General features: G+C 37.8%; 1 protein-coding gene and 1 long non-coding RNA gene across 3 annotated transcripts; both read left to right on the forward strand.

Annotated features, from left to right (window-relative positions):
* The first annotated feature begins 2,077 nt into the window (after positions 1-2,077).
* LOC121755012 lies at positions 2,078-3,136 on the forward strand. The gene is made up of 3 exons (XR_006040601.1): positions 2,078-2,284; positions 2,377-2,461; positions 2,936-3,136. It is a non-coding gene; the product is annotated as an uncharacterized LOC121755012 (long non-coding RNA).
* A 7,535-nt stretch (positions 3,137-10,671) lies between these two features.
* LOC121756426 (transcription factor GTE7-like) lies at positions 10,672-13,260 on the forward strand. Of its 2 annotated transcripts, XR_006040948.1 has the most exons (4): positions 10,672-12,395; positions 12,504-12,753; positions 12,838-12,981; positions 13,076-13,260. XR_006040948.1 is itself a non-coding variant. In XM_042151974.1 (3 exons), exons 1-3 carry the CDS (start codon positions 10,893-10,895, stop codon positions 12,894-12,896), a joined length of 1,812 nt encoding a protein of 603 aa, XP_042007908.1. In that variant the 5' UTR covers positions 10,672-10,892; the 3' UTR covers positions 12,897-13,110. The 2 variants fall into 2 exon arrangements, 1 of the variants encoding a protein (XP_042007908.1); XM_042151974.1 differs by having other exon boundaries at positions 12,838-13,110.
* Positions 13,261-13,294: the final 34 nt, after the last annotated feature.

The following is a 13,294-nucleotide window of genomic DNA, read 5'->3' on the forward strand; positions in this document are numbered from 1 at the left end:
TTTTTAGAATATTATTTATATTTTATAATTTTAAAAATAAATTAAATATAATTTATTCATAATTATATTTATATTTCACATTAGATTTTATAATTTAAAAATATATAAAATATATTTTATATATAATTGTGTTTATATTTTTGTGGTATATACCTTAGTTTACGGTATATACCGAATTTCGGTATGCAGCGGTATACCGCGGTATTTGAAAATCCATACCGTTACCTTACCGAAATTTTTCGGTAAGGTATCATACCGTACCGAAAGTCACGGTATACCAAAAATTCGGTATTTTCGATATTTTTTCGGTACGATAAGACCGGTATTTCGGTATTTCGGTATTTTTCCCCAGCCCTAAACATGGGCCTTTTTTTGCCATCTATGCACACACTTACCTAGTATTTACTAAATTCGTGTAAAAATATATATATACAATGTTTTCAGCAGTGAAGATAACACGGTTTAGTGGATAAAATGTTTTCCCTCCAATCAATAAGTCAGAAAAGGCATAGTATATTTCTATTCACTCTTTAATCTTTATAGGTTGTCCCCTCAAATTCTAAAATTCCTTCCACTTATCATCTAAAAAATAATTCACTTTTGCATTTGTCCTAATATTTTGTTTAGTTCCTATTGTCCGAAAAAACTTTTAAAAAGTTCAAATAAAACTTGCAATTTTGGGCTGATATATGCCTAAAATGATGGTGATGTATACTAATTCTTGTTTCACTTTTTCCTAATAATTTCTTAGAAGCACAATAAGGTTGGATTGTAGTAAAATATAGTAGTATAATTCTTTCTCAGTTTCATTAACGTCAAGTATGAATTTTCTTTAATTTATACGTAATAGTCAAATTCAACGAAATCAACAAATAGACCAAGTGATTAAGATATGTGTATACGAGGAGATCTCAAACAAAAATCTCCAATAGCCTAATAGTAAAAATTAAGAATCAATATGGGTTTTAAATAATAATATTATCCTTTGCAATCATTTTAATGGATAATACTATCATATTTCACCTATTAAAGAACGACTCGATCCCACCTAAAAATCTAAAATAACATCACTTATTGTACCATCTAAAGTCCATGAAGAAATAAATAATATATTACAGAGTGATAATGAAAGAGACTTGATGTAATACAAGGTCTCATTGTTCGTGTACTAATTATTTTCATAAAATTATAAGAACATATTAATATAAAAATACATCAAAATAATATTATTCTGTAAAATTGCAATTTTAAGAAAAATTATACCTTGATTATTTATGAATTTATCAACTTCAAAATCATTTTTTATATGATAAATATAACTAAAAAATCAAAGTACAAAATTTAATTAAAGAGAAAAATATATACAGTAGAATTTATGAAAAAGTGAGAGTGATACATAAAATGAGATATAAAAAAGTGGATCACTGAATCCTCTTCAGTATCGTATGGTTTCTTTTACCACGATTTAATATCTGATTGTTCAAAGTTTAATACTTGCAAAGGGGGAACACGTTAGTTCTATTATAAATAGGGCTTTTAATTTGCTATCGCAATCCATTTTCATTTTTTAATGCTTCTGTTACTGTCAAATAATATTAAGGAACTATTGATTATGTAAAATTATTCATTCCAATCTTTGGAGATTTTTAAATTTTTGGAAGGTAGCTTTTGTTTTGTAAATTAGACAATTTCTTGGAATTATGGAGTTAGAATCATTCTTTGAAGACAAGGCTTCGGAAATCAAATATCACTTGGGTGGGCTTATATTTTATTTGAATATGGGCTTAGTAACGTGACCAAATTTTGGGCTTTCTTTACTTCGAAATTGGGCTTTTCATCCATGCCTTATTTTCTAAATAATTTTGGCTTTCATCCATGCATTATTGATAGAATAATGAGGAGTAGTATTAGTATATAAAATAAGTTTAAAATGCTGATTAACATTATATAAGAGATATATATAATATGGCCTCACACATTGCCACGTGTACAGGTAAGAAGCAAATGTGACTTAATAAACATACTAGAAACATGCATGGCCCACATATTTCCAATATCAATATGAAACCATCTTTCCAGAGCATTCTCATCACATCCCCAACAGAAATTTCAAGTAAAGAATTTGATTCATTATTCTCTCCACAACATTCACTCCACTAAATAAATATATATACACTACACATACAGAGAGAGAGAGAGAGGAGTTCTAAATTTTCTTGTGCTAACAAATCTTGTTAAGAGATGAGTGAACCACCAAAATATGCTTACCCCTATCCTGTTCAAGGTAACTTAGATTTAATCCATATAATCTTGTTTAAGATATATATATATATTTTAATTTTGGATAGTTTTTATTTGGGTTGGATTTTGTTATAGGATACTACCAGGGGCCGCCGGTGGTGGCGCCGCCACAGTATGCGGCAGCGCCGCCGAAGAGGGAGCCCGGATTCTTGGAAGGGTGGTATGTGTTTCTATGTGATTTAATTCAATTTTGATTTCTTGAATTGTTAAACTGCAAAATAAAATTTTTACTTGTTAGTTAGTATTGGTAGCTTAGTTGAAAATTTTGTTTTCTTTTTTATTGTAATTTTGTGTAGATTTTATCCCTATAATTTTGTTAGTCTACATATAAAATCGCAGCTAAAATCACGTAGGATGGCCTAATTTTGATATTTCACATGAACTTAAAAATCATGAACTTGACTTGTGAATTGTGATGGTAGATTTTTGGGCCTAATGTGGGTGATCGGATAATCGCTATGGAAAATTAGCGACGGTATTAAAATTGATGGATAATTTTTTCTACATTTTAATTTTGTGGAAAATACAAAATTGGATGAGTGATTTTAGCTACGAATGGCTAAAGCCTTTATCCATATCTTAGAGTAATATATATGATTATGATTGTGATTGTGATTGTGATTGTTTAATGCAGCCTTGCGGCGATGTGTTGCTGCTGTTTAATGGATGAATGCTGCGACTTGCTATGGCTCTTCTAGGACTTCACTCATTTTCTTTAAATCTGCCTTTAAAATATTATGTACAATATTTTCGTCATAATTAGAAGAAAAATATAAAGTTATGTACTTATATTAATATAATGAAATAATCCTACATTTGTGGATATTTCTCGCTAGAGATACTCTGTTTTATACTATTAGTAGAAGCTTTGATATGAAATTGGAAATTATGGATACTTATTTTATTTGTCTTGTTCAATCAATAGTGTACAACAAAAGGCATTTTGATGTTATACAATCATGAATCGTTTGAGCTATTAAAAGGCATTGTATTTTTGGTTAAATGTATTTTCACATATAACAGTAACGAGACTATCTTGAACCCTCGATTAGATTACTCTATAGTTCAAAAATACAATCATGAATTTGCATATGAAAGTTTAATATTATTCGATTTTCTATTCAAACAACAATTATCTATTGAAGAACACATTTTTGACTTAGCAAAATGCCCGCATTAAATCCACATTTCACCAAAACCATTTAAATATGGAGTACTTTTATAATTCAAACGACTTGCCTCTCATGTCTCATCTCTGAATAATAAATCCATGATCGAGACGAGACAGCTTTATTGTCCATTTGATATTAATAATTACTATTCCTCCATTAAAAAATTTTAAAAAGGTAACGGAAAAAATGTTACTCCAATTTTAAAGCGAATTTACATATTAAATCAAGGACTAGATATATGAAAAAAATAAAATGAAAAACGTAAATGTCACAAAACTCGTAGAAAAAAAAAACAGAGCTCAACTTTACTGGACGAAAAAGTACTCACGTTGCCACCTACACACGTCATGATTCACACAAATGCAACGCCAAATTCAGCTCAAATTCGCGCCAAATTCACATTCAGCCACATCGCAAAAAACCTCCTCCCTCCGCCGCCGCATCTCATTCGCGATCCGCGGCGGCCGGCGGAGATTAACCGTGCGAAATAACACAACATCAGATCCCGCTGGTCTGCGGCATCAGCGATTCAACTCATACACGCCGCGGCGGAAACATTATTGGAAATATGTAGCTGAAACTGAGAAGAATAAAAAAGCAGTAGAGAGTTATAAAAAGGTTTGGGTATGGGTTTTTTCTTCTTTTTTTTTCCTAGAATAGAACTTAGATTCCGTGTTTGTTTTAAACTTTTTTTTTGTTCGGGTTTGGGAGAGACGCATGACCCTCATGCGTTTCCTTTTAATGAGACGCATGACGATTATGCGTCGTTCATAAAGACGCATGAGGGTCATGCGTCTCCCTTTTTTTCATTTTTTTTAACGACGCATGAGGGCCATGCGTCTTAGGTAGAGACGCATCTCCCTCATGCGTCTCTAATTCGAATTAAATCAGATGAGGCAGAGGCAGTAGCCTCCTTCGAGCGCGACAGAAAGAGAGAAAGACGAATTAGGTGATTTTTCATTGGCAATTCCGGCGAATCCGACGATTTCCCCTCGTATTTCGGTAAGTTTCCTTCAATCTTTCAACATTCCTCCCTTATTTATTGTTAATGTGCATATTTTGTTTAGATTTCTCCCAATTTTGTAAATTATGGTTTACAACAAATTGCTTAATTTTTAGTCGATGTTTTGTTGTTTTGTTAATAGTAATGGATATTATTGGTTAAATTCATGCTATTGTATAGTTTATGATATGTTTGAGATGCTTGGTGTTGTGATTTTGGTTGTAATTGGAGAATAGAGTATGGGTTGAAATGTATCTTTTAATTTAACCTTCTAATTTAGTAGTTATATATAAATTAGGCATTATAAATCATGAATTGTGTTGAATTGGAGTGAATCATTTGGTTTATGATGTTTGTTATTTTGCCGATGAATTTGAATGTATATGTTATTTGTATTGCAATTGTGAGTTTGTAATTGTTGTTTTGTGAATATGTACTTAGATTAGATGGAGACTTCAAGTTCTAGCGGACAATTATTATATGGACCCGAAGACCCGTCCGTGCTAAATATGCAGAAACATCATATTTCAAATAAACTCATGAAAGAGGGCACAACACAAGTATTTAAAGTCCGAAGGATAGAAAGTAAGACTTGGGACATCGACATTCATGAGAATGTTAGATATTGGCTTGACGCCTTTGGTTTCAAAGGCGTGATGGATTGTGGGAGGCCCATGAAGGTCGACAATGAGCTGCTGATCACGACTTTGATTGAGCGTTGGAGGCCGGAGACGCACACTTTCCATCTACCAATCGGTGAGGCGACGATCACCTTGAAAGATGTGCAAGCCATTTGGGGCTTGAGGGCGGAGGGTCACGTTTTCACAGGGCGCGACTATCATATCAACTTTCCAGATTGGACCAGCAAGTGCCACGATCTGTTGGGATGGATACCAGATACTTCCACAGAGACAAAGCAAGACGGTTTGCTGATGACCGCGCTGATCAACCAAACAAGGATGCCTCTGGGTGATGACCTACCTACGTATGTATACATCCAAAGGGCACGTATACATGCCCTAATTTTATTAGAAGGTCTCATTCTACTAGACACCACGGGGTGTAAGGTTCCATTTATGTGGTTGAATGCGCTTGGGGATCCGGAAGAGGTGAAGACTATTAGTTGGGGAAGTGTGGCATTGACCTACCTTTATCATTATCTGTGTGAGGCTTCCATGGATAAGAGGAAAGAGTTGGGCGAGCCTATGATCCTTCTGCAGCTATGGGCGTGGGAAAGAATGCCCACATTGAAGCCTTCGTTCATAGGATCAATTGTGCACGAGCCATATACACCATGTGGCGCCAAGTATATATCTAAGTATTTATTTATTTATGCATATTGGGTAATTTACTTACATCAATTTTATGTATAGGTGGAAAGGAACAAAGCAGATAGGAAATGTTCCTAGACACTCGGTTGAGCATTACCGTGACCAAATATCTCTGATTAGACCTAGCCAGGTGAATATTATTTCGGTTTAGACTTCATTTATGAACTTATTATGGAATTAATTTGGCATTTGCATTGCTGTTTTGTAGTTTATCTGGACACCATACGCACATTGCATACTGCCTGACTACTGCGATGATGTGAATGGATGCTCTTTGTGCGAAACCTACTTGGTATGTTGGGCCTATGTCGAGGCACATGAGCCTGGACGAGTGCGGCGACAGTTCAATCGGTACCAGGATATACCTCAGTATGTAGACAGGATGCTAAGGAACGCCGATCATTTGGGCAAAAATGATCGGCGTGGTAAGAAGGGCAACAACTGGGCAAACACGCATCAGTTCTACATTGGGGAGTGGGACCTGAGGTACGAAAGGTTCCAAGCTGCCGAAGACGCCGCACCGATGTCCATGAATATTCCTATGAGCCCGGGGTATATGGCGTGGTATAACAGGATTACCGTGACGTACCTGACTCAGCCTGGGGCACGGTCCACTGCTGGGATGAACGAGTCGGCTACTTCGATGAGACTATTTGTAAGTTTGTTATATTAAACTATATGCTTTCATGTGATATAGATTGTTTCGTATTGATATTTGTATCATTTTTTTGTCTAGGTTGAGGGTTTTCAGCAGGTTTTCCATTTAACTATGGAAGACGAAATGGACCCACGAGTACGCCAGATTTGAGAAATTGTTAGGAATGTCCTCGAATCTACGAACAACGCTGATGTCATGGAGTACCCCGCTTCTCAACATCGGGATGTGGTCATGCCTTATCAACCAGAAGTAGTTCCACGGCGTCATGGAGTGCCTGGTGTTCGGACTGGGGGACACGGCTACACAAAGCAATTTAGGATGTCGCAGCCGCATCCCGACTATGTAGCACCAGATCCGCAGAATCAAGAGCATGACCCACCCCAGTGGTATTCATACCCGGCACATGAGTCTCAGTCACAGTGGGACCATCCCCTGTATTCTCCAAGCCAGCCTGAGCCCAATTGGAATTGTCGCCCATATTCACAAAGCCAAGACGTGCCGCAATGGAGTGGGGCCCGAGCGTCGGTCGATTCATTCTTCCAGAATTACCAGATCGTGCCTCATGTACAAGCTGAAGAAGAGGATGATGATGAAGGAGAAGAAGAAAATGAAAACATAGAGGAGGAAAATGAGGAAGAAGACGTTGTTCAGAGCATCCATGTCCAACCTCGACCAGCTGCGGAGGGTTCATCACGCGGCGGGGTTGGGAAGCTCATGAGCAAAGTGTACAAGAGAATGTCAACAAGGAAGAATAAGGGGATTGAACCGTCAAAATACACTCTGTCGTCGTATAAGTAGCTCAGGTTCTTTGTTTATTTAAGTATTATTCTGGAGAAGAGGAGCTGATTCGGATGATTTTGTTTCTGATTTTAATTTCCCTTTTGCATGTATGCATGATGATCACTGCTGTACATGATGATTCTATGGTTCTGTGAATTTTTTGCAAGTAAATTATGCTTTCCATTTTGCAAGTAGTGAACTTTTTTTAGTAAATTATTTAGAGAAGTGGTTCTGTGAAAGAAAAAAAATACATAGTAATTTGCCAGGTTGATTTTGAAGGCAGATGATAATCTAAACGAATACAAATGATCAATTTGTCAATTTGTCAATTTTTCATCTGAACGAATACAAATGATAATTCAATACTACTTCGGTCCATCTTATTTCATGCTAAAGAGGCATCAAAATAAGAAATTGAAACTATTACAAAAGATGCACCTTGAGGGATAATTTCATTCAAAGTACAAGTAGCAAAGACGAGCACGAAATAGAAACGAACATCGGATAAATCATGAAATTAATTTTTCTACATGTTTGGAGCAACACAATATTCTTAGCCTAACATGTTTGAACTAAGAACAAAAATAATGGAGATGAAGATCCTTGAAACCATGGAGCAAATTCGGAGAAGATGAATTGTTTGATGAAATCTCAAGCACAACTTCTCTTCTTGATTCAATATTCTCAAGTCTTTCTCTCGTCTCCTTCCTCCCTTGATTTTTTTTCTCTCCCCACCGTGCTCGTCTTCTCCTTTCAGTATCCTGCCTAATTTCCCCGAAACCGTCATGAAACTGCAAAATTGCAGTTTGAATTGAACCACCCGGCCGGGTGGATATTTGCAACTGAAAATATCACCCGGTCGGGTGAAATGCCTCTGGACTCTTTATGCTTTAAAATTTTCACCCGGCCGGGTGATTTATTGGTGCAAAACTCACCTGGTCGAGTGTTATGCTCTGGACTCCGCCTTTGTTAAAATTGTCACCCGGGCGGGTGGAATTAGTAGGCCAAAAAACACACCCGACCGGGTGCCTTCCTGCTACAGATTTAAGCAAGTTAGAGACGCATCATGCGTCTCTCCCTAAGACGCATGAGCATCATGCGTCGTCTATTAAAATTTAAAAAAAATAAAAGACGCATGAGGGAGATGCGTCTCTACCTAAGACGCATGACCCTCATGCGTCGTTAAAAAAACGAAAAAAAGGGAGACGCATGACCCTCATGCGTCTTTATGAAAGACGCATAATCGTCATGCGTCTCATTAAAAGGAGACGCATCTCCCAAACCCGGAACAAAAAAAAGTTCAGTACAAACACGGAATATAAATTTTATTGTAGAAAAAAAAAAGAAAAAACTCGTTTGGGTAGATATGGACGCCACCCTATATATTGCTGTCTTTTATAATTGAAAAAAAATATTATTGCTCATGGGTTGGGTTGGGCCCAGCACACTTTGGCAGTCCTTTGCCGATTCTACCCCTACTATTCTCCTTTATTTTATTTTACTATTTTTAGTTTACCTTTTTTTGTTTATTAATTATACAATTCAATAATTTTTCTATGATCGAATTGATTTTTACTTGATGAATGTTATTAATAGTTTTATCACATTATTCACATTTTGATGCTTGCATTCAAGATTAGAATACCTAGACAGGGACTTTTCTGGCCATTTTTTATAGATACTAATAGTAATATTTTATAGATGAGACTAGAGGCGCGATTGAGGCGGCATGTGCACAATGTGCTTGGATCACACTCAACAAATCCCGACCTATGTACATGCAATACAGCCGCACCTCAGAACCTTTGATAAAATATTTTCAGCATTTACAAAAACACCCTCAAGTCATTTTCTAATATTTTATTATCGAATAAAATATTATTTAAATCATAATAGTATTTGAAAAAGTAATTTATGCCAAAACATATACATACAGGTGGGGACACAATAAGTATACAAATTTAGAAAAGTGTTAGTTCTATAATAAAATGAAGATCAAGACCAATTGTGGAAAGTAGAAACCCCTACTAAATTGAAGGGCACAATAGGCATGCACACGGTTCAAAAACCGCCGGTTCCGAACATTGATTTTTTTTTTTGCATTTTCTTCTTTAGTTATCTATGGAATGTGCGTAAATAAAATTCAAAAAATCACGAAGAAATTGCTTTATTGATATAAATTTAAACGAGGCTATAAGTTACAACAATTACAAATCACTAAAGACTTGAAGTCTAAAACAATAAATTTAAATATTGGTTGCTTTTTTAATCGTCTATTTTTATCATTCTTATACAAATTATATTAATTGTTATTTTTTTACACATTTTAATCAATACATTGAGAAAAATGAGTAACATACCTACATTTAAATCCAATTATTTAAACATATCCACATTCTATAAATATACAAATTATGAGCAATATGCCACATTCAAATTTAATTAAACTATTATAACTAAACTATTCTAGTTGATGCTATTATTAACTATAAATTTGCCTTAGAAAAGGAATTATGACAAAAATAAATATAAAAATAGTAGTAAATAATAAAATGTAAAAAATAAAGAAAGTTTTTTCTTCTACATTGGAAAAAGATTAATGAATGATCTAAACATATAGTTATAAAAGAAAATACTTCGACATATTTTGTCCTACATCGAAACTGAAACATAAAACATTCAAAGATATCTTTATAAAAGAGAAACAACCAAGAATGGTTTCTTAGAATTCAGAGGCCCAACAAATAAATATGGGATATTATGAATTTTTTGTATTTATTTTTTTATAAAAATTAATTTTTAAATATAAAAATTAATTTTTATAAATAATAAATATATTTTTTTATTTTTATTTGAACCGCCGGTTCGAACTGTTGAACCGTCGGTTCCGGTTTCTAAAAATCGTGAACTTGAACCGAACCGTCCGAACCGCCGCCGCTGGTTCTGGTTCCGGATTATGAACCGGCGGTTAACCGCCGTTTCGGTTCAGTTTGTGCATGCATAGGGCACAACGCACAATTGTAAAATTCAAACAAAGTCGGCTTTTTAACGTTCTTCCCGTGGTGCACATGACGAACCGAGTTATCTTCACATTCACGTCGTCAATTCCACGTCACCACTCTCAGTGGTCCACACACGAACCCTAAGAACTGCCACGTGCGACTCATCTCACCTCAGACACAAACGCCTTGCCATCCTCTCAATTCCATCCATCGTATGTCCAGAAAGACGCCACGTGTCCAACAGCACAATCTGAGCCGTCCGAGACAGATGTCCCGGTCAACTGCCCGCCAGCAAACAAAGTCACTTTTTACCGTGGGACTGGACGATCGACGGCTGCGATGCTGCCCGTGATATCAGCGGGTAGATCTCATCGCCTTTAAGAAGCACGCCCTCTCCTCCTGATTTCTTCGCTCAAACCCTAAATTGGTGTTTAGAATCGTTGTGAAATTGGTGTTTAGAATCATTTCCTTTTTTCGTTTTCCCCCAAATTCTAGCTGATTTTTTTAATTTAATCTAGCTCTGAGCTGCCGTAGGTCGTTTGGCGAGGGGAGGGAAGGTCCGATTCCGGCTGTTCGATACATGATTTTTGGGGGAAATTGCTGCCGGAGACTCGACGGAGCCGAGCGTTGCCGTCGGTGTGATTCATGGCATCCGCCGTTCTAGCGAGCCAGAATGAAGCGAGCTGGAGCCACATGGGAAAGACGCAGTTCGTGAATCCCCATGTCAATTCGAACCCTCATCCTAATTTTAAGAAGAAGCAGAAGCAATTCCACCACCCGTCTGCAGCGAACGGTGCCGCCGCCAGTCGTTATCGCAGCAACGTCGATTTGCCGGCCGTGACGCAGACGGCGTCCGATGATGCGTATTCCTTCAACCAGGCTCCCACACCTCGTGAAGCGGGGAATTACGGAGGCTATTTGACCTTTAATGTCTCGTCGTACACGAAATCGAAGCTGCTGGAGCTCCGGAAACGTCTCTCTGCCGAGCTTGATCAGATCCGTGATTTGCGAGATCGGATTGAGTTTGGTCGGTTCAACAATGTTGAAACCCCTAGATCTCAACCGAAATCGAAGAAATTTAGCGGCAGCAAGCGTCCTGGCCCTGCGATTGGATCCGCCCCCAAGAAATTTGTCAATGAATTTGACATTGGGGGTTTCGAGGCGGCCAATTTTGGGGATTTGTTGAAGGAATGCGAGAAGATCGTCAATAAATTGATCAAATGCAAACACGGGTATGTTTTCAAAGTTCCGGTGGATGCAGATGCTTTCAAGCTTCACGATTACCACGATATTGTGAAGCATCCCATGGATCTCGGTACCGTGAAAGCGAATCTGGCGAAGAATTTATACCGTACGCCTGCAGAATTCGCCGCTGACGTTAGGCTGACTTTTAACAATGCATTGCTGTACAACCCTAAGTCGGATCTCGTTAACGGGATGGCCGAGGAAATGCTGATGCGGTTTGAGGAGATGTTCAAGCCAGTGCAGGAGAAGCTTGACAAGCGGCTTGAGAAGGAGCCCGGCGAGTTCAACATTAACAATGATTTCCCGTTCCGAGAGGCTGAGGAATTGCAGGGGAGCTCTTGGAACAACAATGGTTCTCAGGTTCTATCTGCGAAGAAGAAGCCGAAAGCTAGCCATGTTCCGGTTTCCCACATTATGAAGAAGTCTGATGGGATGCATTCTGCAATGCAAGCCCATTCTAGTGCCTCTACGCCTTCTAATCCGCCTCCACCGCCGATGAATCCACCGGAGCCGTTTCCCCCTTCCCCGGTGAGAGCTCCTCCTCTGCCCGTTGCCAAGGAGCAAAGAAGAGTAGTGGCGACCAAGCTGCCGAAGCCGAGAGCTAAGGATGTGAATAAGAGAGATATGAGTATGGACGAGAAGCAGAAGCTTGGACTTGGGTTGCAGAGTATGCCCCAAGAGAAAATGCCTCAGCTGGTGCAGATAATCAGGAAGAGGAACGAGCATTTGGCTCAGGATGGTGATGAAATCGAGCTTGATATTGAGGCTCTTGATACGGAAACGCTGTGGGAACTTGATCGCTTTGTGACGAATTGGAAGAAGTTGGTGAGCAAGACAAAGCGGCAAGCATTGATGATGAACAACAATCCAGCTCCCACTAGTCCTGTTACCGACGCTGATATGGTAAGAGTTGAATTTGCAATCAAGAATTGTTATATCGTGGTATTTTCACTAGTTTAGACAATCTTGGTTTCGTTGGTGTTTACTTATGTTGATGCTAATGTTGTGTAGGGTGCAATGAGTGACAAGAATGATGATCCGGGCAAGAAGATGAAAGACAATGAGGAAGAAGATTTGGATATTGATGATGATATGCCGGCTGCGAGCTTCCCTCCTGTGGAGATTGAGAAAGATGAAGGGCTCGGCGGCGGCGGTGGTGGTGGTGCTGATGCTGTTGAAGGGCTTGGCGGTGGCGGTGGCAATGCCAGCAGTAGCTCGAGCAGTTCTGGCAGCTCGAGTAGCGATTCGTCATCCTCGAGTGGTATTGATACTGATTCTTCTTGGGTTTCTACCTTGTGTTGAGAGAACAAAAAATGCTCATTTGTTTGAGCTTTGCCTTGTACAGATTCAGATTCAGGGAGTTCCTCTGGTAGTGAATCGGACGCAGATAATGCACAGTCTTGACAACTGTTTGAACAAATCTGAATGAATTCAGTGCTTGATGATCGGCATTTGGTTGCTGTAATGAATGAGCATATATGTTCATGAGGTATTGTGGTGTTAGTAGCAGCATGTGTTGTAGTAGCTTTCTTGTCATTTTAGCAATGTATATGAGCTGAATATATTTGAAATTGGCTTTGCAGAATGGCAAATGAGGCTGTTGTTGTTACTGGATGAAGAAAGAAAAGACTAATCTGTTGGGTTTTTTCTCCAAAGAAATTGTTAGCTTAAGCTTAGGTGATGAATAGATAGTTTGGTTAGGTTAAGTTGTACAGTTTTTATCTCCCCCAAAAAATGGAAGAAAGCTATTACTGCTATTGTTATTCAACTTGTGCCTTCTGAATTATTCCAGTTTCACGTCT

This window comes from Salvia splendens, chromosome 11, assembly GCF_004379255.2.
Source record: "Salvia splendens isolate huo1 chromosome 11, SspV2, whole genome shotgun sequence".
NCBI classification, from domain to species: Eukaryota; Viridiplantae; Streptophyta; class Magnoliopsida; order Lamiales; family Lamiaceae; genus Salvia; species Salvia splendens.